This window comes from Rhamphochromis longiceps, linkage group LG3 (genome assembly GCF_057381845.1).
Source record: "Rhamphochromis longiceps isolate RC_006_pf linkage group LG3, R_longiceps_female_GT1.1, whole genome shotgun sequence".
NCBI classification, from domain to species: Eukaryota; Metazoa; Chordata; class Actinopteri; order Cichliformes; family Cichlidae; genus Rhamphochromis; species Rhamphochromis longiceps.
This window is the reverse complement of record NC_140559.1, coordinates 171,569-195,421: the sequence shown is the minus strand read 5'-3', so window position 1 is coordinate 195,421 and position 23,853 is coordinate 171,569. Positions and strand designations below refer to the sequence as shown.

The following is a 23,853-nucleotide window of genomic DNA, read 5'->3' as shown; positions in this document are numbered from 1 at the left end:
CTCCCCTCACCCTGTACAGTGCTTACCTTCCCTTAACAGTTGACCATATACAAACACAGGTGAGGACATAAAGGGAAGGAAGTAAAACATCCTCACCAAATAAGGACACACAGAATCTTACTTGCAACGTCTGGAGTTAAAACTACAGCTAATTGCCTCCCACACCATTCAACAGGATGGGGAGGGGAACTGAAATAGAAGAATGTCTTTGATCTTTGATAAAATGGTTTGGGCATCTGATTGGGATATCTCCTGAGCAAGGTGTTCTGAGCCTGTCATAGAGTAAGGAGACACTGAGGTGGACTCAGGACACGCCTAAGAGATTATGTGTCTTGGATGGCCTGGGAAATCGCTGATGTTCCCCCAGATGAGCAGGAGGATGAGCACCTTTATCTTAAATCATTTTTACTTCTATGTGATATGCTTAATCGGTGGCTTACACTGCCACCTAACATGTTCAACCTATTTCTGCATGGATTTATGGCAGGTACTTCAGCTTCCCCCAGCAGGCTGACAATATGCAAGTTAAGTTAAATGGTGATTCTAAGCTGTGTTAGCTCTGGTCAGTGCTATTTCAGGCTTTATTGTGTAATACCCTGAAGTAGGCTGGGATAACCGCCACTGCCCAAGAACTTTGGATAGTGTGACAACCCACTCCATGTTGCCCTTCTGTCGGCCTGTTTGTTTTTCTGTTTTGTGCCTCGTTTGCAGGCATTAGAGGAGTAGAGTAGTTCATTTCCAATTAATGACAATGGCAAGAACTGGGCCTAGCGTGCCAGTGCTCTATAAAGGCCATCTGAGCTCAGTCACTAACATGTTCTAATCCCAAAACTTTACATACCAACGCCATGTGACAAATCATTGGTATGTTATGCATTGGGAATGAAAAGGGACTCCAGTCACTGTGTGTTGCTCTCCTCTGAGATACCCTGTGGTTTTTCGTTCTGTTTCGTTTGGATTAGCACTAAACAATGTTGTGTATGCCATTATTCCACCGATGAACTTATCGACACCACTGTTTGTACTGACCACAAAATCCATGGTTTGTGTAAGGCTTCTGTTTTATTTCTTCATTTAAAATAAATAGCTTTTTGAATGATACCATGCGGCCTGGTTTGTGACAATAGACGGAAAAAGGATGTTTAATGTGGGTCAGCTGAGCAAAAAGGTTGAAACCAGTTTGAACCAGACAAGCTGTACCCTTTTTTTTCACCACATTTTAGTGGTTAAAGCAGAGAGAGGCTCTCTGCTTCAGGTTAAAAAAACACCTCAATCTCATTTCCTCTTAGCTGAACTGACGTCACAAACAGTGGAAAGAAACAAGCAGTTTAAATTTTAGGATAGATATTAAAACAAAGACTATCATGACAAGAGTAGTTTGGGTCTTTCTGGTTCGTAAAACAACGAAGCATTTCTCATTTCCTCACTTTATAGACTTATAAAAAGGAACATTTCTCATAAAGCTAAAGGGGGGCAAAGCCAAACCACAGTGTCTCACAGAATCAGGAAGGAGGAGTGTCCAACGAGATGTGACTATGATGTTTAACTATGATCAAAATGTCAATAACACCATTAAGAGAAAGAATGGAAGAAATAACACTGCTGTGGCTGCTCTGTAAGTACAACATAATGAATTATTACTACACTAGCTGACATCTGCACTGCAGTTCTGTTGAGTTTGATTCCAATAACATTTAATTTCATTTAAGTTGTTCTGGTACTCCTATAGCATTTTTCAGCTCCCATGATATTCTTTAACAAAGTCTAAATAGATTAAAAAAAGAGAATTTAAGAAACAACAGTCTTAACCTCTTAAGCCCCAACGTCCCCTGATACGGGGGCAAAAGGCAGGAGATCAGTTAGGCTTGGGGCTTAAAATGTTAAATATTATGAAGGTCCCCACAAACTCTAAACAACATTTTAGCTTCATTTTGTGTTTTTAATGTAAAATTAATTTTTTTAAATTGACATTTTTAAAAAGGATGTTATTAAAACACTTCTGTCAGCTTAGATTGCTTTTAAACTACAGTGTTTCCAGTTTTGAAAGATGACGTTTAAAAGATGCTTTCTGTGAAATAGAAATAGGTTCATGGTGAGATGCCAAAGGCCAAACTCTCCACTGCATTTGATCTGCGATACTGTGGAGTTAAAAGCTTTAAAAGTGGAGTTTAGTGACTTTAAAAATGCTTTTTATGCTTTGTGCATGCCTTTGTGAGTATAAAACCTGAAACTAACCTGAGTATCATTTCTCTTTAGTTGTGACCTTATTACTGATCTGCACAACAAACCAAGGTCAGTAAACTTCTGTCAAAGTTGGAAACTCAGCAGCTCTAATAAAAGAAAAGTCTGTAAAGTGCTTTAGGATAGCGCATAGAGGCTTTTCATTGGTGGGATAGATCAGATTTTATCTTGCCTGCAGTTATCTCCATATGAAAATGCATTATTTTTTGGATCTTTGTCACATTTTTAATTTTTCAAAGTAATGGGATCCAGAAAAGAGAAGTAGTTACACGTTACTGTTGTGCATGTTGTGGTGAAACTCAGAGACATCACATCCTGTCCCACTTTCATTTCATACTGAGACACTACAACTTTAACTGCTTAACATCCAGAGCCTTTTTTGCACAAAACAAAACAAAACAAAACAAATAAAGATGATATTCTTGGAAGCACTGTGTTTGTTTTGATGCACCCAGATTTGGATATTACAGTTTTTCTCAGTCACTTTGGTGCTTTTCTCACATCACTATTAACATTTGCACAGCAGTGCCTTTCTCAAAACATTTGGTGCAAACTGCAAATCCTAGTGGATAACCTGCAAAAGCAGGTCACTTGCTCAAAATCGATAATCCATTCCTCAAAAGCAAGTATTCATGTCAATGAAACTGCCAGTGTCATCAAAATGAGAAGTCTTGACACCATCTTGATGAACAAGATAGTCAAATGGCTTTGTCATGTTTCCATTATGACAGTGTACAGTATTCTCTCAGTGTTTTCCAAAAAAGGTCAGAACTTGGTGACACTACCTGAAAGTGCTCAAGACAGCACTATGCACTTTTTGTATATCCGTGTACAGTAAAATTACAGTAATGTACACTAAACACGAGATATTATGAGATGTTGAATTACTGTCCAATACTATACATACCTGTTCTCCCTACAAACTTTTGACTGATTAAATTCACAGTGTTCTTCCAACATTTGGTTGGATCCCCCGACCAGCCTCGTCCATTGTGAGACAGTGATTGACAACATGGTCAACAAGTTTGCCCTAATTTCATTAGGGATCTGCCTATGTTTTTGGCGTCTTCTCCCTCTTCCCCTGTTTTGTTCCCCCCGCATCCTCACCCCTCTTCCACGATGCTGACCTTCCATTTCTGTGTCACAGAATTGTAGACATGGTACACACTATGTCCTGCTCGGTTCATATATGCTTGCCAATTGAGGGTTCTTGGGATCGATCCATGAGTGACTGTGAACAAGTGGCTTGTCATTGGTTACAACTATTACTTCACACACCTCCTTGTCAGTGAAAGCTTAAGTTCACCTGAGAGAAAATGTTCAATTTAGGGGACATTTCCAGGAAAAAATAATAATGCTGGACAGCATTTGAAAACGAATTCACCAATTTTGCATGTAATGATTCAAGCAATGAAATGAAGACTATTATTATTATTATTATTATTATTATTATTTTATTGGGAACGACTATTCAGCATCCAAAAGTACAGTTTATTTTGACTGACATGACATAAGCAAATGATAATGTTGTCGACAGCAGATAACTGTATGAAAGCAACTGATACATGTTCAAGAGCATTTGCAATTTGTTCAGAGGAAGGAGAAATTGCTACTATGATGTGTACAAATGACTAAATGTTGTAGAGGTTGCACTAATGGTTTTGAGAATTTTCATTCTGATCTGACCTGGCATCTTGATTGTTGTTTTGTCACAGTGAAAGCAGCATGTGCTTGACAAGCACAACTATCCAAACTAGTTTGTTAATCAGGAAACGTTGGTCATCTGTAAAAATACTCTTCAGATTGTCTGTTTTGAGTATTTTTCTGTGCATCATCACAAAGTATGTAAGTTCTCCAGTTTATGTTAACTGTTAAGTTAATTTTAGTACATTTTAAAAATATACATAGTTACTGTATGTATCATACTGTATGTATTGTGTATGTATCATACACAATACATACAGTATGATACAATCCATGGTAGCATATAACACAGTAACGTGACAACATGTACCATTGGCGTATAATTTGAAATTTAGTCATTATTTTCTAATAATAGTACCTGTTAGGAGCATCAAGAAAGTGAAAAGTGATGTTCTCAGTATAGAACCATGTGGAACTCCATGATTAACTTTTTTTGTGTGTGTGTGAAAAATGCCTTTTTACATGGGCAAACTAATCTATCAGATTAATATAACTAATGCAGCCAAGGGCAGAAGTGGCCTTTTGAGGTTGGCTCCAAAAGTGAGGCAATCGCGATAGACTCCCATGTTAAAAGGGCCAGTTTTATAACAGTTTAATAATATAAGATAAGATAAGATAATATAATATAATAATCTGAAGGTGTTAATGCGATTGTCTCACTCTCTTGGCTGAAGTTTGCATACTTTTCTGCATCTCCTTCCAGCAGCTAGAAAGTAAAGAAGGAGAAATGGACTGATCATTATATATTGATTTGATAGACAGAGAGATTGAGCTGGAAAGTCAGAAATTGTGCAGCAGGCACCTGAGTGCATTGAGGCAACCGCTGTTGTGTTTTGAAAATATATAAATAAAACTTAATTAAGTTAAGCCAGCCAGTGGAGACAGAGCTCCAATGCTCTCCCATTAAATCAAATGAGTGGGAATGTCAGATGTTCCAAAAAGCAGCAAACCAATCTGGAAAACCATAAATGAAATGTCAACCCAAGTCAATAATTGACAATTTAGGAACTGTACTACCCACAAACTGCTAGGGGTCACAAGCTGTCATACAGAGAAGCAGCCAATCAATCACAGTGGTTAGTGGTTTTAAAAGGTTTACAATTGTTAAGAAATATGGAGGATGTATTCTCCTCTCCCTCACAGCTCGTCTGACTGTGAGCCCCAACCGATCTCAGTTCTTCGAAGGTGACTTTGTATCTCTGAGCTGTGAGGAGGACGACAGCTCTACGAGATGGAATCTGACAAGAAACACAAGAAAACAACAGAGGACTCAGTGTGGAGTTCGGTGGGGAATATCAGCTCATTCCTCCTGTAACATCAGTTATGTCTTTCCACTGGACAGTGGAGTTTACTGGTGTGAGTCCAGAGAGGGTCCCATCAGTAACATGGTTAACCTGACAGTCACTGGTAAGCTGAGTGTGTGGAGTTAGTGTTGATGAAGCTGTGTGTAAATGGATGAAATGCTGTAGTTTGTCTCTGTGTTGAGGTGGATCAGTGATCCTGCAGAGTCCTGTCCTCCCTGTGATGGAGGGAGATGATGTCACTCTGCTCTGTAAAACAAAGACCACTCCCTCCAACCTCCCAGCTGCTTTCTTCAAAGATGGTGTCTTCATAGGGAAAGAGCCTACAGGTCACATGACTATCCAGCATGTTTCCAGGTCTGATGAAGGCCTCTACAAGTGTGACATCAGCGGTCATGGAGAGTCTCCATCCAGCTGGATCACTGTCACAGGTGAGGAGCTTCACTCTGATTTCACCTTTTATTTTATTTATGGATTCACCTGAACAGATGGGATTCTCTCTATAGGTAGACCTCCAATCAAAGCTCCACTTCCTGCCTTAAAACCACCCATCTCTTCCTTGAGCACAGTTTCAGTCCAGCCCACATCTGGAGCTCCGCCCTCTGCCTCAACACACTCACAGCTCACGCTGACCCTGCTCCACTACCTAGTGGTGTTCTGTCCATACTTTATCTCCACTCTCCTTATGGTGTCTTTATATTTATCCAGAGCCAATAATCAATAATCAATGACCTAATAACCTAATAATTGGCAGCTGTTAATTGTTTAATTCTTTAAATAGAATAAATCAAACTTTCCTTTCTGACCTTGCTGGACTCCATGAAATGCCTCCTGTGACAGTGATGATCCCGCCTACACAGGCTTAACAGGGACTGGACCAGGAGATTGATGATGTCACAAAGACAGAGGCAGTGTCATGGCTCATTTTTTACTCTATGTTGCTTTTGTTGAAATACTTCCAGAGCAGGTTCACAAAAGTTTGACTGTAGATTTATTTATTCTCACTGGTCTGCTCATCTCTGATTAACACAGCAGAAGCATGAAAGTCACAAAGTACTATATGACCCATTAACACACTCTTAGCACTCTGTCAGCAGGCTTGCATTAGTTCCCTGTGAATGATAGAATTCAGTATTAAGACGCTGTTTGTGTTTAAAGCCTAAATGGTGTCAAACCTGCTTATGTGGTAGAAATAGTGTGTCTGTATTTTCCCTCCAGATCATTAAGGCCTTCTTAATCACTTGTGATCATCCTGCAGTTTAAGCTCATTTCAAAAGTGGGTGTTGTTGCTATTGTTGCACAGTCTCTTCAATCACCTCCCAACCGACCTCAGATAACAGTTTCAGACTCAGCTGAAGATTAACCTTTTCTGTCTCTGTGTTTTTAGACCTCTAATTTCTGGAACTGTGATTGAAGGATTGGGTGCTCTTGGGTTATTTCATATACAGACTGAATATGTATATTCTCTTTTTTATATTTTCTAGACAGAATTATAAAAGCACTTTGGTTTTAAATGTGTTATCAATGAAATTTACTCACAAACTTACTATTAATTTGTTTCTGTGTGTACCGGCTAGTCAGGGTTGTGTGCTAACCACATCATGGTTGGGGAAATTAACATGTTCATAGACTAGATAAATATGTACATATTTTATAAATACTGTTTGTATATTTCTGTTTTCTTTAAAAAAAAACACAGCAGACAGCTGCAGGTAATAAGCTAAAACTCTAGATTACAATAGATTGAGACTGTTGTGTGTTTTGAAGAAGCTGTTTTTGGTTGTCCTTTGGTTCCCTCTAGTGACTCATAGAAGTATAAGCATTTCTCTTTTCCAGCAAAGTGTTTCAGGAAATTTGTCCAGTTTGGTTCACAAAATAAAATCATGGCTTAAACATATAGTGGCTCTCTTGTAATGGTGTTTACCGTAATACTGTGAATATCAGCAGATAGTGTAAGGTAGAGGGGGAGCTACTTTGATCAGACATTTTCAATAGGCCCCTCCTACCTTTAGGGCCCCAAAGTGCAGTGACATGTGACTGGTGCTGATCCAATAAGAAGTAAATACAGGACTAGTGATGTTACGTCTGACACTGAAGCCTGTGTCCTGTAAAGGTCCGGTAAAGTTGCATGTCCAAAAAAAGCCTGTGTCTGTTTTTAGAATATCACGTGACCAAAGGCTCAGTTTCTCTGAAATGATGTCACTGCCTTGTTATGCAATTCGAGCTGTTTAAAATGTAGAAATTATTTTTTCACATAACTAGGAGATGTAAGCAGGTTAGGTGGACAAATATCAGCAGTTAGGAGCATTTTGACATGCTATTGCACAATAATAACATGTCAATCAATAAATCAATCAGTCTCAAAGAGGATGATTAGTCGTGTGTGTGTGTATGACACACACGATCACTACACAGGCCAGTACTGCATTTAACAAGTACTAATACCAATTCTTTTAACTTATAATGGAGCTTATGTAGGAGAGAGCAATGTTTTATGCAATCAGGTATGAAGTGTATCACCAACTGTTTCACTGTTAAGCCTGTATTTCACAACTATGGGATAAAACAAAAGCTCTTATTTAAATTAGTACAAAAATACAGGTTACTCTTCATGTCTTTTGTAAATGTGGTGTAAATCTACCTGATTTTAAAGCATTTGGGACAGATTCTGTAGATTTAAATCTGCTACACAAATAAGAATGATTTTACAATTAAGACAGAAAGGTTAATAATGTATATTCACATATACATCAATCCTCATGTCTGAGTTGTGTGGGGGTTTTTTTCAGGTCTGATAAAATAATTTTTGGCTCAAGATACCATTTTGAATAAAGGCTACAGGTAAACAGTCTGCTAACGTGACAGCTATGAAGACTAATAACACTTTGAAAATTAACATTAACTAATTTTGAAGATCTAAGTTGGCCTGGTTGGTTGGTACATGAAATGTACCAGTTTCTTGAGTTCTGTTCAAGATACTGAACCCTGAATTGCCCACTCACTGTGACTATTACTAGTAGTCACAGTAGTAGTAGTAGTAGTAGTATTTGCGCATGGATAAAAATTATTGTGATTTTTGGTGAAAGAGAACATGGGAAACAGAGGGGGAGCTATACAGACATGCAAAGAAAGACAAAGTTAAATGCACAAAGGATAATGAGGGGAAACAGGAGGGAAACTGGAACTAATCAGACACAATGAGACAGGGAGGAAGCAAAACTAAATAAACTGAACACTAGGCAAGGGACTATAAAATAAAACAGGAGACATGACTAACAGAGAGAACATGAATCATAGAGACAATAGTAACTAAATGTGGAACACAAGGAAGACAGTGACAAAACTAAAGACTATGAACTATGAATATAACACAAGCAGAAAACAATACAGGGAATCAAACCCATGAAAAAAAAAACATGTCAAAGAAAATAACTTAAACCAGAATTACACACAGTGAGTCACAGACCCAGGACCGTGACGTCCTTAAACTGAGTATTAGTCAGTGTGAAACTGAAGTAGCAATCAGTTACTTCAGTTTCACACTGACTCAGGACACTCAGTGAGAAAAACTGAATATCATTCCAGATTATATCTATACTGCATCATAGAGGGACAGAATTCCCTGATTATGTAAAGATAATTAGAGATATTTCCAATTTTGTTTTTAACCACAAAAAAAAAAAAACAATTTGGATTTTGGACATTTGGGACCAAAATTGGATTTAATTTGTTGTTTTTGAAATTAAAGTTTTAAAGGTTTATGTCAGTTTTTTTTCGGTTTCAGTCATAGGTGACTTGCAATGACGGAGTTTTCACAATTCCCACATAATTTGTTTCTCTACACTAACAAATAAAAACACTTATTTCCCATATGAATTAAAAAAAATAAGACTTTTAGCAAGTGTTTCGGAGACAAACTTAATGCCTTCTTGTATCTTCTGTGGTGATTTGAGTTGTTACTAAAGCTGCTCTGCTTCCACAAAATGGAATTGAATAGATTCAGTTTAACAATCAATCTGCAGATAAGCAAGTGTGAACTCAGAGTAACCAGAACAGCCTGCTGGAAAAGCAAAGAATCCTGATTAAGTACGGAACTGCTGGCAAAAGACTCCATTTCAAGTAGGCGTGTCATGACCCTGTGCCTTCTCGGCTGACTCTGTATGGCTACAAGTGTTTCTGTTGTGTTGCGTCTCTCTCTCTCCTCCTGCGCACTGGGCTCTACCAGGGCGTAGTCATGACGACTTCAGCCCCTGGCTCAGACACCTGCAAGCAATCGTCTCATCACCACGCTCACTTCTCAAGGCAGCTGCCGAGAATGCTTCTTCGCTGGATTATTGTGTAACACTCGTCAGTGTCATTGCAAGTCTGAGCTTTTCCACGTATTTCTTTCGTGCCGCAACTTACCTGTTCTTCCTCCCTGTGCCAGACTTCTCGTCAGCCTGAGGACCGCTGTTTGGTGAGCTAAAGCCGGAGTCCGAGCTAACTTGAGCATCAGCGAAGGATTGTGTACATATCCCCGTGTGTCCCCTTCCCGTGCCTGTGTTCCCCGGAGACCCTCTTCCCGTACCCCCTCACTTGCATATATCTGCACCTGGTGTCTGTGTGTAAATAGATTGTGAAACTTAGAGACGGTCTGCCTCCGAGTCTCTCCTGAACAAGGCGGGCATATCCAGTTATTGGTTCAGAATTTCACAAAAACATCCATCCATCCATCCATCCATCCATCTTCAACCGCTTATCCGAGGCCGGGTCGCGGGGGCAGCAGCCTAAGCAAAGAGGCCCAGACCTCCCTCTCCCCAGCCACCTCCTCCAGCTTATCCGGGGGAATACCAAGGCGTTCCCAGGCCAGCCGAGAGATATAATCTCTCCAGCGTGTCCTGGGTCTTCCCCGGGGCCTCCTCCCGGTGGGACATGCCTGGAACACCTCACCCAGGAGGCGCCCAGGGGGCATCCTTGTCAGATGCCCGAACCACCTCAGCTGACTCCTTTCGATGTGGAGCAGCAGCGGCTCTACTCTGAGCCCCTCCCGGATGGCCGAACTTCTCACCCTATCTCTAAGGGAGAGGCCAGCCACCCTTCGGAGGAAGCTCATTTCCGCCGCTTGTATCCGCGATCTCGTTCTTTCGGTCACTACCCACAGCTCGTGGCCATAGGTGAGGGTAGGGACGTAGATCGACCGGTAAATTGAGAGGTTTGCTTTTACACTCAGCTCCCTCTTCACCACGACGGACCGGTGCAGCGTCCGCATTACAGCAGCTGCCGCCCCAATCCGTCTGTCAATCTCCGGCTCCCTTCTCCCATCACTCGCGAACAAGACCCCGAGATACTTGAACTCCTCCACTTGGGGCAGGAACTCATCCCCGACCCGGAGAGGGCACTCCACCCTTTTCCGGCTGAGAACCATGGCCTCAGATTTGGAGGTGCTGATCCTCATTCCCGCTGCTTCACACTTGGCTGCGAACCGTTCCAGTGCGAGCTGGAGGCCCTCACCTGATGAAGCCAACAGAACCACATCATCCGCAAAAATCAGAGATGAGATTCTGAGGCCACCAAAGCGAAAGCCCTCCGCCACTTGGCTGCGCCTAGAAATCCTGTCCATAAAAATTATGAACAGAACCGGAGACAAAGGGCAGCCCTGGCGGAGCCCATCACCCACGGGGAACGAGTCCGACTTATTGCCGGCAATGCGAACCAAGCTCCTGCAACGGTTGTATAGGGATCGAATGGCCCGTAGCAATGGGCCAGACACCCCATACTCCCGCAGCACCTCCCACAGGACACCCCGAGGGACACGGTCGAATGCCTTCTCCAAGTCCACAAAACACATGTAGACTGGTTGGGCAAACTCCCATGCGCCCTCAAGTACCCTCGAGAGGATAAAGAGCTGGTCCAGTGTTCCGCGACCAGGACGAAAACCGCATTGTTCCTCCTGTATCCGAGGTTCGACTAGCGGACGAACTCTCCTTTCCAGCACCCTGGCATAGACTTTCCCAGGGAGGCTGAGGAGTGTGATCCCCCTGTAGTTGGAACACACCCTCCGGTCCCCCTTCTTAAAGATGGGGACCACCACCCCGGTCTGCCAGTCCACAGGTACTGCCCCTGATCACCACGCAACATTGCAAAGGCGTGTCAACCAGGACAGCCCTACAACGTCCAGAGCCTTCAGGAACTCGGGGCGGACCTCGTCAACACCAGGGGCTCTGCCACCAAGGAGTTGTTTAACTGCCTCAGTGACCTCGCCCCCGGAAATTGGCGGGTCATTCCCCTCATCCCCAGACTCTGCTTCCTCCTCGGAAGACGTGTCAGTGGGATTAAGGAGGTCCTCGAAGTATTCCTTCCACCGCCTGACAATTTTCTCAGTCGACGTCAACAGCGCTCCGCCAGCACTATACACAGTGCAGGTAGAGCACCGCTTTCCCCTCCTGAGACGCCTGACGGTTTGCCAGAATCTCTTCGAGGCAGTCCGAAAGTCTTTTTCCATGGCCTCTCCGAACTCCTCCCACACCCGAGTTTTTGCTTCAGCCACTGCCCGAGCCGCGTTCCGCTTGGCCTGTCGATACCTGTCAGCTGCCTCCGGAGTCCCACAGGCTAACCAAGCCAGATAGGACTCCTTCTTCAGCCTGGTGGCTCCCTTCACCTCTGGTGTCCACCATTTGGTTCGGGGATTACCACCACGGCAGGCACCAACCACCCTGCGGCCGCAGCTCAATGCAGCAGCTTCGGCAATGGAGACGCTGAACATGGTCCATTCGGACTCAATGTCCCCAGTCTCCCTCGGAATGCTGTTGAAGCTCTGCCGGAGGTGTGCGTTGAAGATCTCACGGACTGGGGCCTCTGCTAGACGTTCCCAGCACACCCTCACTACGCGTTTAGGTGTACCAGGTCTGTCCAGTGTCCTCCCCCGCCACCTGATCCAACTCACCACCAGGTGGTGATCAGTTGACAGCTCAGCCTCTCTCTTTACCCGAGTGTCCAGAACATATGGTCACAGGTCTGGTGATACGATTACAAAATCGATCATCGACCTACGGCCTAGAGCGTCCTGGTGCCACGTGCACTTATGGACACTCTTATGTTCGAACAGGGTGTTCGTTATGGACAAACTGTGATTAGCACAGAAGTCCAATAACAAAGCACCGCTCGGGTTCAGATCAGGGAGGCCGTTCCTCCCAATCACGCCCCTCCAGGTCTCCCAGCAGGACAACAGAGTCTCCAGGTGGAGCACCTTCCAGCACCCCCCCCCCCCCCCCCCCCCCCCCCCAGGGACTCTAAGAAGGCTGGGTACTCTTCACAAAAACATATGATGGTCAAAGCTGTCATACGGATATTTAAAGTACTTTGAGAGGTCGAAAGGTAAAAGTCAATGATATTTTAGTTATTCTCTTGAACGGCAGGAGTTGAGAGGTGGTTGCTGCCCCTCTATTAATCATGAGGAAAGATGCGGGCCCTTACATCGGAGGAATCTCCAATTTTGAGGTCTGAACACTCCTCGCTGCAGCGCACACATTATCTAACTATTTAGGAGTTTTGTCATTGGGATAAATCCATTTTTGTCCAAGGGTGCAGCTGCCACACTACGTGCACAAAAAAGGGGAAACACACACACACACACACACACACACAACTGGTCCAATTTAGATCCACAAATTCTCTCTAAAGGTAAATCACTCAAAGGATACAGGTTTTCAGCAGAGAGAAGAACAGAAGTTAAGATCACAGAGCCAAAGCATACAAATGTGCAAATTTCAGCAGTAATAATTCAATAATTGTTAAAAAAAAAAAAGTCTCACCCCAGGTACATCGAGCTGAAGCACAGGAAGCAGCAAGAGCTAGACTTTGCTGTTATAAAAATAAAACTGAAGAAAATTAAAATGAAATAGCCGATGCAGGAGCACCATGACTTTTCTTCTTTTTTTTAACAAACCAGTATTGATTCTCTTCACCATTAATAAGTTGTCTTTTTGAAAAACTGTAGCATTTTTATTTATTTATTTTTGGTTCTTTATGGCAGCACTCATAGAGATTTGTGGAAAATGATTCATCGTCTGTTAAAAGCCCCTTAGTCCCATTAGTCTAATGCTGCCAACACCACCCCTTTCATGTGAAAGTGTAAGGAAACAAAGAGAATATAACAGGACTGGCATGGGAGGCAGACACTGAGGCAGACTGAGACTAAAGACTAAACAATCATAGACAAGGACAAAAAAATAAAACAAAGTGACAAAGTAAAACTGAAAGTTAAATAATTTGCTAAACACAAAGGCAGGAAGCACGGTGAACAGGATACAGGGGAACTCTGGGTGATTCATGAAGCACAACACAATGAATGAAACCAAATAGCCCTGCCTGCTACATCCAGATAAAGAGAATCCATTTTATGCGATTTTCTTACCTGGATGATTGAGCATTCATCAACATAAATCGCCCAATGCATGTCGCCCGATACGCCGATTGGCACGGGAGGATCTAAGTCTAAGGCTACATTCACACTGCAGGTCTTGATGCTCAATTCCGATTTTTTGATCAAATCCGATTTTTTTTGTCTGCTCGTTCACACTACAACTAAAATGCGACAGCAAACGCACTCTAGTGTGAACGCTCAAAGCGGCCCGCATGCGCAAAAGAAGACGTCACACACAACGCGCTCTGTTTAAACCAGGAGCAAACAATATAGTTTGACTGATATAAAGACTTCGGACTTTACGTTTCCCAATTTTTGCTTTAAGTTATTTTGTTATTTACATAGTAATGTAGATAACCTAATAATGATCCTTATTGCTTTTTTATAGCGGAGCGGTGCTTCAAAGGATAGCTGCAGATTTCTGTCAGAATCTGCAGATTATACAGTACAAATAAAATGTTCACGTTGTCTTCCCAACAGTTTCACTGGATGGCCAGGAAGCGTTCACGATGTCTTCTCCGGCGCTGATAATTGGTGTCTGTCTTGTGTCAGTAACGTAAAAGTCGTATTTAATGCGACATGACCGTTCAAACAGCAGTCGCTTTCTGAAACATCGGATATGTGTCGGATTCAGTACCACATACGAAAGTGACCCAGATCGGATTTGAAAATATCGGATTTGTGCCGTTCACACTGTCATAGCATAATCGGATATGGGTGCATAGGGTCAAAAAAATCAGATTTGATGCGCTTTCGCTTTCGTAACTCAAGATAAATCAAAGAGCCAACTGAAAAAACTGAAGGCAAAGGAACCTTAAAGACTGAAGTGAGACCATACAGTCAGAATGAAACCGACTAGAAAATGCCCAATAAATGAAAGAGGATACTCCTCCACTTCCTGCCCCAAGTGGAGGAGTTTAAGTATCCAGGGTCTTGATCGCAAGTGACGGGAGCAGGAGGTCGATAGATGGATTGTTGCTGTGATTACAGTGAGGTGGACACTGTACTGGTCTGTCATGGTGAAGAGAGAGCTGAGTGTAAAAGCAAAGCTCTCAATTTACAGTCACTCTATGTCCCTACCCTCACTTATGGTTATGAGCTGTGGTGACCAAAAGAATGAGGCCTCACCCTTAGAGATAGGGTGAGCAGCTCAGGCATCCGGGAGGGTGTAGAAGTAGAGTTGCTGCTCCGCCACATCGAAAGGAGCCAGTTGAGGTGGTTTGGGGATCTGGATGCCTCCTGGGCGCGGTGTTCTGGGAGATTATATCTCTCGGCTGGCCTGGGAACGACTTGGTGTCCCCCCGGACACGCTGGAGGAGGTGGGCGGGGAGTGGGAGGTCTGGGCTTTTCGGCTTAGGTTGCAGCCCCCCTGACCGGCCCTGGATAAGCAGAAGAAGGTCGATAGATGGATAATGGATAACCAAAACAAAGACCCAAAAAAACATACAATCCTCAAAACACAACTCTCCCCATTATTATTATAATTATATTATAATTATTATCATAAAGAAAAGAAAAGAAAAGAAAAAGCTTTGACAGAAACCTAAAGTCAGATGCTTTCAAGAAATCCAGGGACCATCCCACTGGTATATCCCATGATATTGTTGCTCAAAACTCATTATAGAAACAGCGCTTAACAAAACTTGGAGGGAGAAGCTGATCTGGTTGCAGCTTTGAACAGAGCTTAAATGAGAATTTCTACCCTGAAAATTGTATATCCATCCATCCATCCATCCATCCTCATCCGCTTTGTCCGGGGCCGGGTCGCGGGGGCATATGTAAAATTGTATATGTACATGGTATTACTAGGAAAACAAACTGCATATGAGATGTTCTGGAAATTTATTGCCTTGTTACTGAGTAAAACATCAGCCTTTTCTGAAGGGTCAGGTGGGAATTTTTTTTCAGACATGATGACATAAATCAATTTCCTGTTGCTGTAAGACCTGAGGTGTCGTTCTCAGCTGATATTTTGACATGTTTTTGAAGGATTTCAAAATGTATACTCTTTTGCAAAAGTGGTTTCCTCTTTATTTTCTCAGATTACGGAAACAAACTGTTTCACTCACACGGTTAATCACAGGATTAAAAACAACAAATTAAAAAAAGAAAACAACACACAAAAAAGTGACACAATGCCAACAATAGTTTTCAAGACAAGTTTCCTGATCAGATTTTGTTTGATGCTTGAAAAGATTCAGCCATCCTAAAGTTTCAGTGAGCTCACTCAGTAGAAGAAAGACAGTACTGATATATAATGAGTTCAATTTTTTAGTTAAATTTATTGAAAAATAATAAATAAAGACAAATAAAACAATAGAAGCTTTAGGTACGAATAGAAAAAGATGTGTTAAAAGAAAACAAAGATTTGACAAAGATTTTATGCTGGGTGCCTTTCCTTTGGTAAATGGTAAATGGACTGGTTCTTATACAGCGCTTTTCCACTCTTCTGAGCACTTCAAATCGCTTTATACAACTTGTGTATTCACCCATTCACACCCATTCGCACAAGCACATGTTTCTAAGTGCTTTCTAACTAACATTTACACACATTCATACTCCGATGGATGCATCGGAGAGCAATTTGGTGTTAGTATCATGCCCAAGGATGGCATGCAGACTAGACCAACCTTCTGATCAGTAGATGACCTGCTCTACCGCCTGAGCTACAGCCACACTCCTCAGTTGAGGTGGGTGGAAATGTCAGAGTGTGCTGATGTTACAGTGGTTAGAACTGCCACCTCAAAGTGGCTGCGATTCTCAGGATAGCAGTTAACTGAGGCGTTGTCACTGTCACCTAGCAACCCATGAAGAAATGGTTGGCGTTCCTTAGACGTATGTTCAAAGATGTCTTTAGCATCTTTTCAATGAGCTTTGTCTGAGCTCCTTTCCTGCTTTTTTTCAAAAGAGGTAATTGAATTGAATTGATTGATTGATAATACTATTCATCCAGAGGGAAATTGGGTTAAGGCTGCCAGCTGTGCCATCTTACCGTTCCAACCATACATACATTACACAAACATCACATGGGGAAGACAGGTCAGAGAGGTATAACAATGAATATTGCACAACATGAGGAAAGATGAGGAGGAAAAAATAATTCCCCCCAGACTGAGCTCCAACAGGGAGATCAGTTTGAGAACAGAAAAAAACACCTCAGCACATGAATCAGCACATCTCACAACATAGAAGACATAAGCTTCGAAGGTGTTTGGAGGGGGGTGAGTGTAGGTCTGTGTCAGTGTACATGTGTATGTGTGTGTGTGTTCGTGTTCAACTGAGAAACAGTGTCCCTTCACCCGGTTAAGCAAAAGTCAACAATCTTCGATCAACACAGAAGGAGGTACAAAGAGTTCTGACAACAATCCTGTTATCATGGAGAATTTTGTTGTTCCAGTCAGCTTCAACCTTGACAGGCCTTCAGCTGGCGCCAGTGGGATAGCCGCACGAGTGAAGATGGTGAATGTTTGGGTTTAGTGCGAACAATCTCATCCAATTTTTAAAGCTGGTCTAATGTCCATCACTGGTCACCAGGTCTCTCAATTCCCGTTGTTCTTCTCCAAGATGTTATCCATATTGCATTCAAAACACAGTCTGAGTACTCACAGCCCTGCCCATCATCTATAATGTCGGCCAGCCTTGTTGGATTTTGAACAGCTGTAGCCGTTTCTTGTACTTCGATAAGCCAGGTCTGAGCCAGCTCCAATCAGTCAGATCGTGGTTCCGAATTGGTAGATGTCGTTCAATGTCCTCCATCGAGAGTGTCGCCAGACACACGACGCAACCGACCATCGAGTATGCGGCAGCAAACGTCTCCTCAGGACAATCAGGCTCTCCCAAGCCCAGGAAGGTGTCAATTCCATTACTGGACCAGTTGATCAAAGCCATAATTATTTAGGTTTTAGAGAACAAAACTGAGAAACTCTTTGAGGATTAGAGAATAAGCGAGACAATACAAAAGACACGAGAAGCCAAGCAGGAAAGATAAGGGAGAGGGAGAAGGAGAAAAGTGTGACCACCTCCGTCAAGAGCAAGAGAATCATGAATAATGCTATAAGAATGGAGAATAGAATAGAATTGACCATTATTGTTACTGTACATGTACAGCGTGTTTACTCACAGCCTAGGGGATAAGCTGTTAGTGAGTCTGGAGGTGTTGGATGTCATTGACCTGTGGCACCAACCAGAGCGCACAAGGGGTCACCTGTGATGTCCCTGGTTTTCCTGATATAGGAGGAGCTGATGATGGCCCCCAGGGGTGGCAGAGGGCAGCCAATGAGTTTCTGGGCAATATTAATTACCCTCTGGCCAGCCTTCCTGTTCTCAGTTGTGGCTCCTGTGTACCAAACACTCAGGTGGTAGGAGAGCATGCTCTCTACTCAGGGGCGGGAACGGGCCAGCAGCAGCTTCTGTCCAGATTGTTCTTCCTGAGGACAAGCAGAAAGTGTAGCCGCTGCCGGGCCTTCTTTAGCAGGGTATTGCTGTTGTGGGTCCAAGTGAGATAGGCAGAGATGTGGGAGCCCAGAAACCTGAAGGTGGAGACAGTTGGCAGTTTATGATGTGCTGACAGGCTATCCACTCCATGAAACCGGTTTCAGTTCTAAATTTTAGCAGCAGGACATTTCAAATCAGCTGTGGTTGCCTCAGTAGTCTGCTGCTTCTTTCTTTTAAACGTCCGCAGTAGCACAGAACCACCTATAGTAACAACAAGGACAGCAGCAACAACAACAGCAGGAACAACCATCAGGACAGTTGGAGTTTCTTTCTCTTGAACGAAATGCATGTTTCCACCTCCATGTTCTCCTTCTGTGATGGGCTGCTCAAACATGCTGTTACGTGTTTCACCTGCAGAGAAAACATGAATTGTTAGAGCAGAAATGCTGAGACACCAAAATAAGAAACCAACAAGAGTGTGTGTTCTGCAGGTGAAACTACTGACAACAGCTTCAGTTACTCATCTGGAGCAAATTATATTTTACAGCTGCGAAAACAGCAAAAAGTTTTCAAATATATACAGCTAAAATATAGATTTAATGACCAATGTCCACCAAAGTACATTTAGTATCCATGTGTGAGAGAATATGTCCAGAGAATATTCATGGATGTAGTGAAGCAGGACATATAGAGGGTTGGTGTGACAGAAGAGGATGCTAAAGATGATCAGAGTGAGATTCTGTATCAAGCCCAAAAGGGAGCAGCTGAAAGAAGAAGATTGCTATGACTTTACCCTTCACACTCACCATCGGAGTAGAAGTGAGCAGAGGGGACAGTGGGTGAGTTATTTTACCTACACACATATTGGTTGGTCATTTACTATATCACACAAGTACAGAAAATTCTTCTTAAAGTGAGCAAGTGCTGCAATTTCCAGGCTGGGGAAGAGACTCACCTGTGACTGTGAGCTCAATGAAGTGACTGATCTCAGTGTGAGCTTTTTTATTTCTCACAGGGTTCCTCACAGCTATGTGACACTCATACATCCCAGTGTCATTAAACGTGACCTTCTTCAGGATCACAGAAACGTCTCCATCCTTCTCCAGGTCCCTCAGCTTCACTCGGCCATGAAAAGATGGATGTTGGTAGTTTTCATAGAATCGTTTGTTCCTGTAGAAGTAGACGTAGCCGTCTGTGTTCAGGTCAGGTCTGCTCCACTTCAGCACTGAGATTATTTCATCTGTGGAAATCTGACACTGAAGAGTGACGTCTGCTCCAAACTTCACCTGCACATCCTGCTGCAGAGCTGAAGGAAAGAGAACAATCGGTAAGTATGAAGTTTATCTCGCTCTACTGTTACTTTAATACGTGTAGCTGCTGTTTATACAATGTAAGTGATAACTGAAATGATCAAATCTCACATTTGTCTCCAGTTCATGAAATCGCATGAATGAATTTCAGAAAGCTTAATATTTAACATGCTAATTATCGCTCCTGTGGTTTTTTTTGTTTGTTTGTTTGTTGTTGTTTTTTTGCAGTTTGGGGGCATTGCACAGTGGGGTTGGGGTGTCTATCATCTCAACTCCTAAGAGGACTATGCCATTGCATTTCAAACTTGTCTCTCTGACTTTGTCTCCAAACCTCTGATATAGTCATTCTAATTATGTCAATCCTGTTCACTCCAAATCAAACCTTAGCATCTTCAGTTCAGCCTCCTGCCTTTTCGTGGAACCAGCTCTAAGCCGTTCATCAAAGCAGGTCTCACAACCATCTTGTAGAACTATCATCTCACTCCTGCTGCTACCGTTCTTTCACAAGTCACCCCTGAAATCCTGCCTGCACTCTCTTCTTCATTGCTCTTTTTCACCGTCCATTACTTTGTTCCAGTCTTTAAACTTTTGGGTACTTTTTACCTCTGTTTCATGCAGCTTCCCTGTTACACCAGTCGCCCTCTCATTCATATAAATAAAAGTTTTTTCTGGTCAGCCTTTAGTTTTAAAGAATAAAAATACTAACAAATTTTGTTTCACTCACCTGTTGATTCAGCAATTAGGAAGAAACCCAGGAGGACCCTGAGAAAAGCCATGTGTGACAACAGATTACACTGAAGTGCCTGCCGACTAAACAAAAAGTTTTATTTTTCAGTCAACTGAAACCTTTTATGTTGAGAGGAAGGGAGTGGTTTAAAGGAAATGAGTATTATTCTGAAAGGCAAAAGAAAGGGAAAGTTAGCTATAGCATGCCTTTTACACAGTTTCTTACAAGCTTCCCCTTTACTATTAAGCATTTGCCAGAACAAAGTAAAAAAACAAACAAAAACCTGATTCACAAAGTTTCAGTGCAAACTGCGAGTCAATAAAGAATACATATAAAAAAGATAAAAACCATTTATTCTGTGGTGTCACCAAATTACCTTTGCACAGTGAAATAAATCTCTCTGATTCACATGGCAGTGTGGTCCATCTTCTTAGTTTCACACTGTGAAGCCTTGACAATTTTAGTTTTCGAATGACCTGATGAAAATTTACATCTTTACAGCACTAAAAGCTCAAATGTCTTAGCATTGACTTTTAGATAAACATAATTATTTCAGATGAAACAAATTGAAGGAAAACCAGCAGAACAAATGTTAACTCCTGGGCATTTCTTCCAATTCTCACCTCTAACAGTGTCGTTGGGCTGGGACACATCCTTCCCTGATGACTCACTCTGTTAATCCCAGAACATCTTCGTGTGGTGGAGCAGCAGTAGAAATGTCTCCCTACCAGCGATGGGAATAACGGAGTTACAAGATGTTACCTGCAACACCAAATGTTTTTTAACTGAAATATCAGCACCTGACTTCCACTGGGCCGGTGTGAGCTCTCCAGCCTGCCTGTGTACATGTGGCTGACAGTTCTGCATACCTTTCCCTCTTTCTCTCATGAGAAGCCTCTGTCTGCTTTTTTTATGGGATAGTCAGCTCCACCTAACTATTCTGTCAGTGACTGGCCATGTTTGGGTTCAAGGATAACATTGTGATCCCCACGAGGAATTTCAGCTGGTAATCAAGTTTGACTGCCAGCTGTCAAACTCCTCCAAGTGACAGGAGAGACCATTGCATCTTGGAAACTGACTATGCCCTTTCTAGAAAAGGCCACGAAAGCCGTGTGATTTTTTTACATCATGCAAGTTGTTTGGGAACTTTATGTAAAATTATTCCTAAGAGATCATCTTACCTGACCACTTGTTTAAGATGTTTTAACATACCAATCATCTTGTTCCAGTTTACAGCTTTCTGAATTTAAGAGTGCTAAACTCTGAGTCTATTAGAGCATTATTTTAACACAGAAGGAATCCCAAGTAGAAAATGATCCTGGTGTCCAAGTGAATGGGACAAATTTGCATCCCTATGAAAGAATTAGCTTTGTGCAACTGCCTGTCCCACAGGGTGATGTGGGCCTTTAACATTCTCCCTTGTTTGCAGAGTGAAAATGTGTTAATATTTCTATGCTTCTGAAGCTACCTGGGGAACAAAAATAAGGAGAATTAAAAAGCTGAATATTTCAGACATATATTTTAAATCTCTGTATATGAAGGTAATTTTTTTTCCATGCCTCCATTAAATATACTGACCATTGATATACTGAATTTACTGACACCCCCCCCCCCCCCAAAAAAAAAAACAAAAACAAAAAAAACCAAGAAAACAACAACAACAGTCAATTCATCAGTTACACTGTTTGATATAAGAAGTGTTTTTTCAAACAATATTTATTTCTATTAGTCTTTGCGTTTGTTGCCTTCACTTTTGTTTTGATAGGATCACAAAGGTGCTGTCATCTCGTGCCTTCGAACTGACAGTGGTCTAAGTAGAAATGAGTAAAGAGGGCTCGCATTTGTTTAGTGTGTGGGTGTAAGCTTCAAAGACCACCCATGCATGCATGCAACACCTCACTAGCTTTTAGTGCCTGACATTTAAAGAAAGGAAACAAAGGGGGGAGGGGGATCACTTCCGTCAGAGGGGGGTACCTATAGGGGCCTTTACTGATACAGTGATACAGACACCCTATAAACGTTTACATCTCATTTGATTATTGCTACATTATATTTACACACACACACACACACACACACACACACACACACACACACATACACATATATATATATATATATATATATATATATATATATATATACACACAGCTAGATAGATATATAATGGGTTTTAATTAGGTTGGTACAGTTGTAGTTAGGTTAGGACATGTTAGCAGCACTGCATGGCAGCATGTGACAATTTTAATTGATTATATGGTAAACTTTAGATATTAGTGGTGGCTGATGATCAAAGTAGCCAGTTATTTTACTTGAATTCTTGAATCTCTCCATTCCTAATTCCTAATTCTTCCTAAATCTATGTCTCACCATTATTTTCTTACCATGTTATTTTCACCTTCCTTTGTGTCTTCACTTCTGTGTTTCTCCACAGCTGGTGCTAACAGGTGGTTATTGGGTGTTGCTGGTTACTTGACGGTGGTGGAGCTGCAGCAACAGCAAATTATCATGTCATTAATTTGACACATTTTGCTGCATTTATTTTTTTTGTGTGTGTGTGTATCAGCTTGTCACATCCATAGTTTCACTATTTCTTCTACATTAAACTCTGTAGGGGAGGATGCTGCGTTCAGAGATTTCACTACAATACAATGTCAGTATTGAAAATGAACGACTGGGCTGCTTTACAGGCGATTTGCAGCGGCCCTTCAATTGACCCATCGGCCCAAAAATAGGTCGTCCCACCGGGAAGATGTCCATTATGCCAGATTACCAATACAGCTCTCCTCTGTACGCTTTAATGTTTAAATTGATCCTGTTTAAATATTCAGAGTTTCAATTTGCAGCTGTCACCTTAGAAATAAACGGAGCACTGAGAGTGTACTCAGGTTAACTTGATTAATTTTTACCGTTATATTTTTTGTTTTTTAATCACCATTTGATCATCGCTTGCAGAATATCTCTTTATGTGCACACAGAGCCTAAAGCAGTGAACCTGCTTTAACAGAAAGTTCATTACCACCTTATTTTTAACCTGTTTGAAGCTTTAGTTATATTAAATGATGTTGTAATTTCATAATATTTTGCGGGGGGTTAATAATTTCACAAAAAGCTCTTCAAAGAGAGAGACTGGGTTTGAACCACCTGCTGGCCGTAGGTACAGATAAATGAGAACGGGTGCTGTACAAATTTTAGGGTATTACATAAATAAATGGGTAACTACCTAAAACCCATCTGGACTGTATGGTTCACTAAAACAGTGATGTTAGTTTAAAACGAAGTGCTGTTCTTTTTTAACATGAACACAACCTTTTCCACCTCTTTAAAATATGTTATTCTTGTAAACATATTTTATTCAAGTTGCTTATTTTTGTACAAAAAACAAAACAAATCTGAAAATCTAAAAGCCGAGGTAGAAAAAAAAAGCCTCCCTCCCTAATATTCACCTTTACTCGTTGAATGGAGGAACAATTTTCCCTCACTTATTGTTAACATTTGGTTGGACACTCAGCAAACGTGTGTCAGTATTGTCTCTGCAGTATAATAAATATTCTTATTTCAAATATTTGAATTCCACAAACGGCACTCCTTTACACAATTTAATGATTTATTTATTTATTATGCGGTGTGCAGATAATAGCAGAAAATAAAACCATCTGGTGCTCAGTATACATGCTTTTCAAAGCAGCAGTTGACCAGAGGACAAAAACTTCACAGTTCAGTAATGCTAAGTAA

The 23,853-nt window shown here is 41.8% G+C and overlaps 2 protein-coding genes across 2 annotated transcripts in view; one reads left to right on the top strand and one right to left on the bottom strand.

Moving 5' to 3' along the window:
• The first annotated feature begins 1,584 nt into the window (after positions 1–1,584).
• LOC146672390 (Fc receptor-like protein 5) overlaps positions 1,585–23,853 on the top strand; it is a 155,543-nt gene continuing 133,274 nt past the window's right edge. The window contains exons 1-4 of the mRNA XM_085400862.1: positions 1,585–1,615; positions 2,257–2,292; positions 5,089–5,352; positions 5,432–5,677. Of these exons, the coding sequence (XP_085256988.1) occupies positions 1,585–1,615; positions 2,257–2,292; positions 5,089–5,352; positions 5,432–5,677 (577 nt within the window). The remainder of the gene's footprint in view (positions 1,616–2,256; positions 2,293–5,088; positions 5,353–5,431; positions 5,678–23,853) is intronic.
• Positions 16,020–21,709, bottom strand: LOC146672402 (uncharacterized). The gene is made up of 4 exons (XM_085387190.1): positions 20,742–21,709; positions 20,116–20,201; positions 19,037–19,387; positions 16,020–18,492 (listed from the first exon to the last, which is right to left on the bottom strand). The coding sequence occupies exons 2-4, from the start codon at positions 20,165–20,167 to the stop codon at positions 18,248–18,250; spliced, it is 648 nt and encodes a 215-aa protein (XP_085243316.1). The 5' UTR covers positions 20,168–20,201; positions 20,742–21,709; the 3' UTR covers positions 16,020–18,247.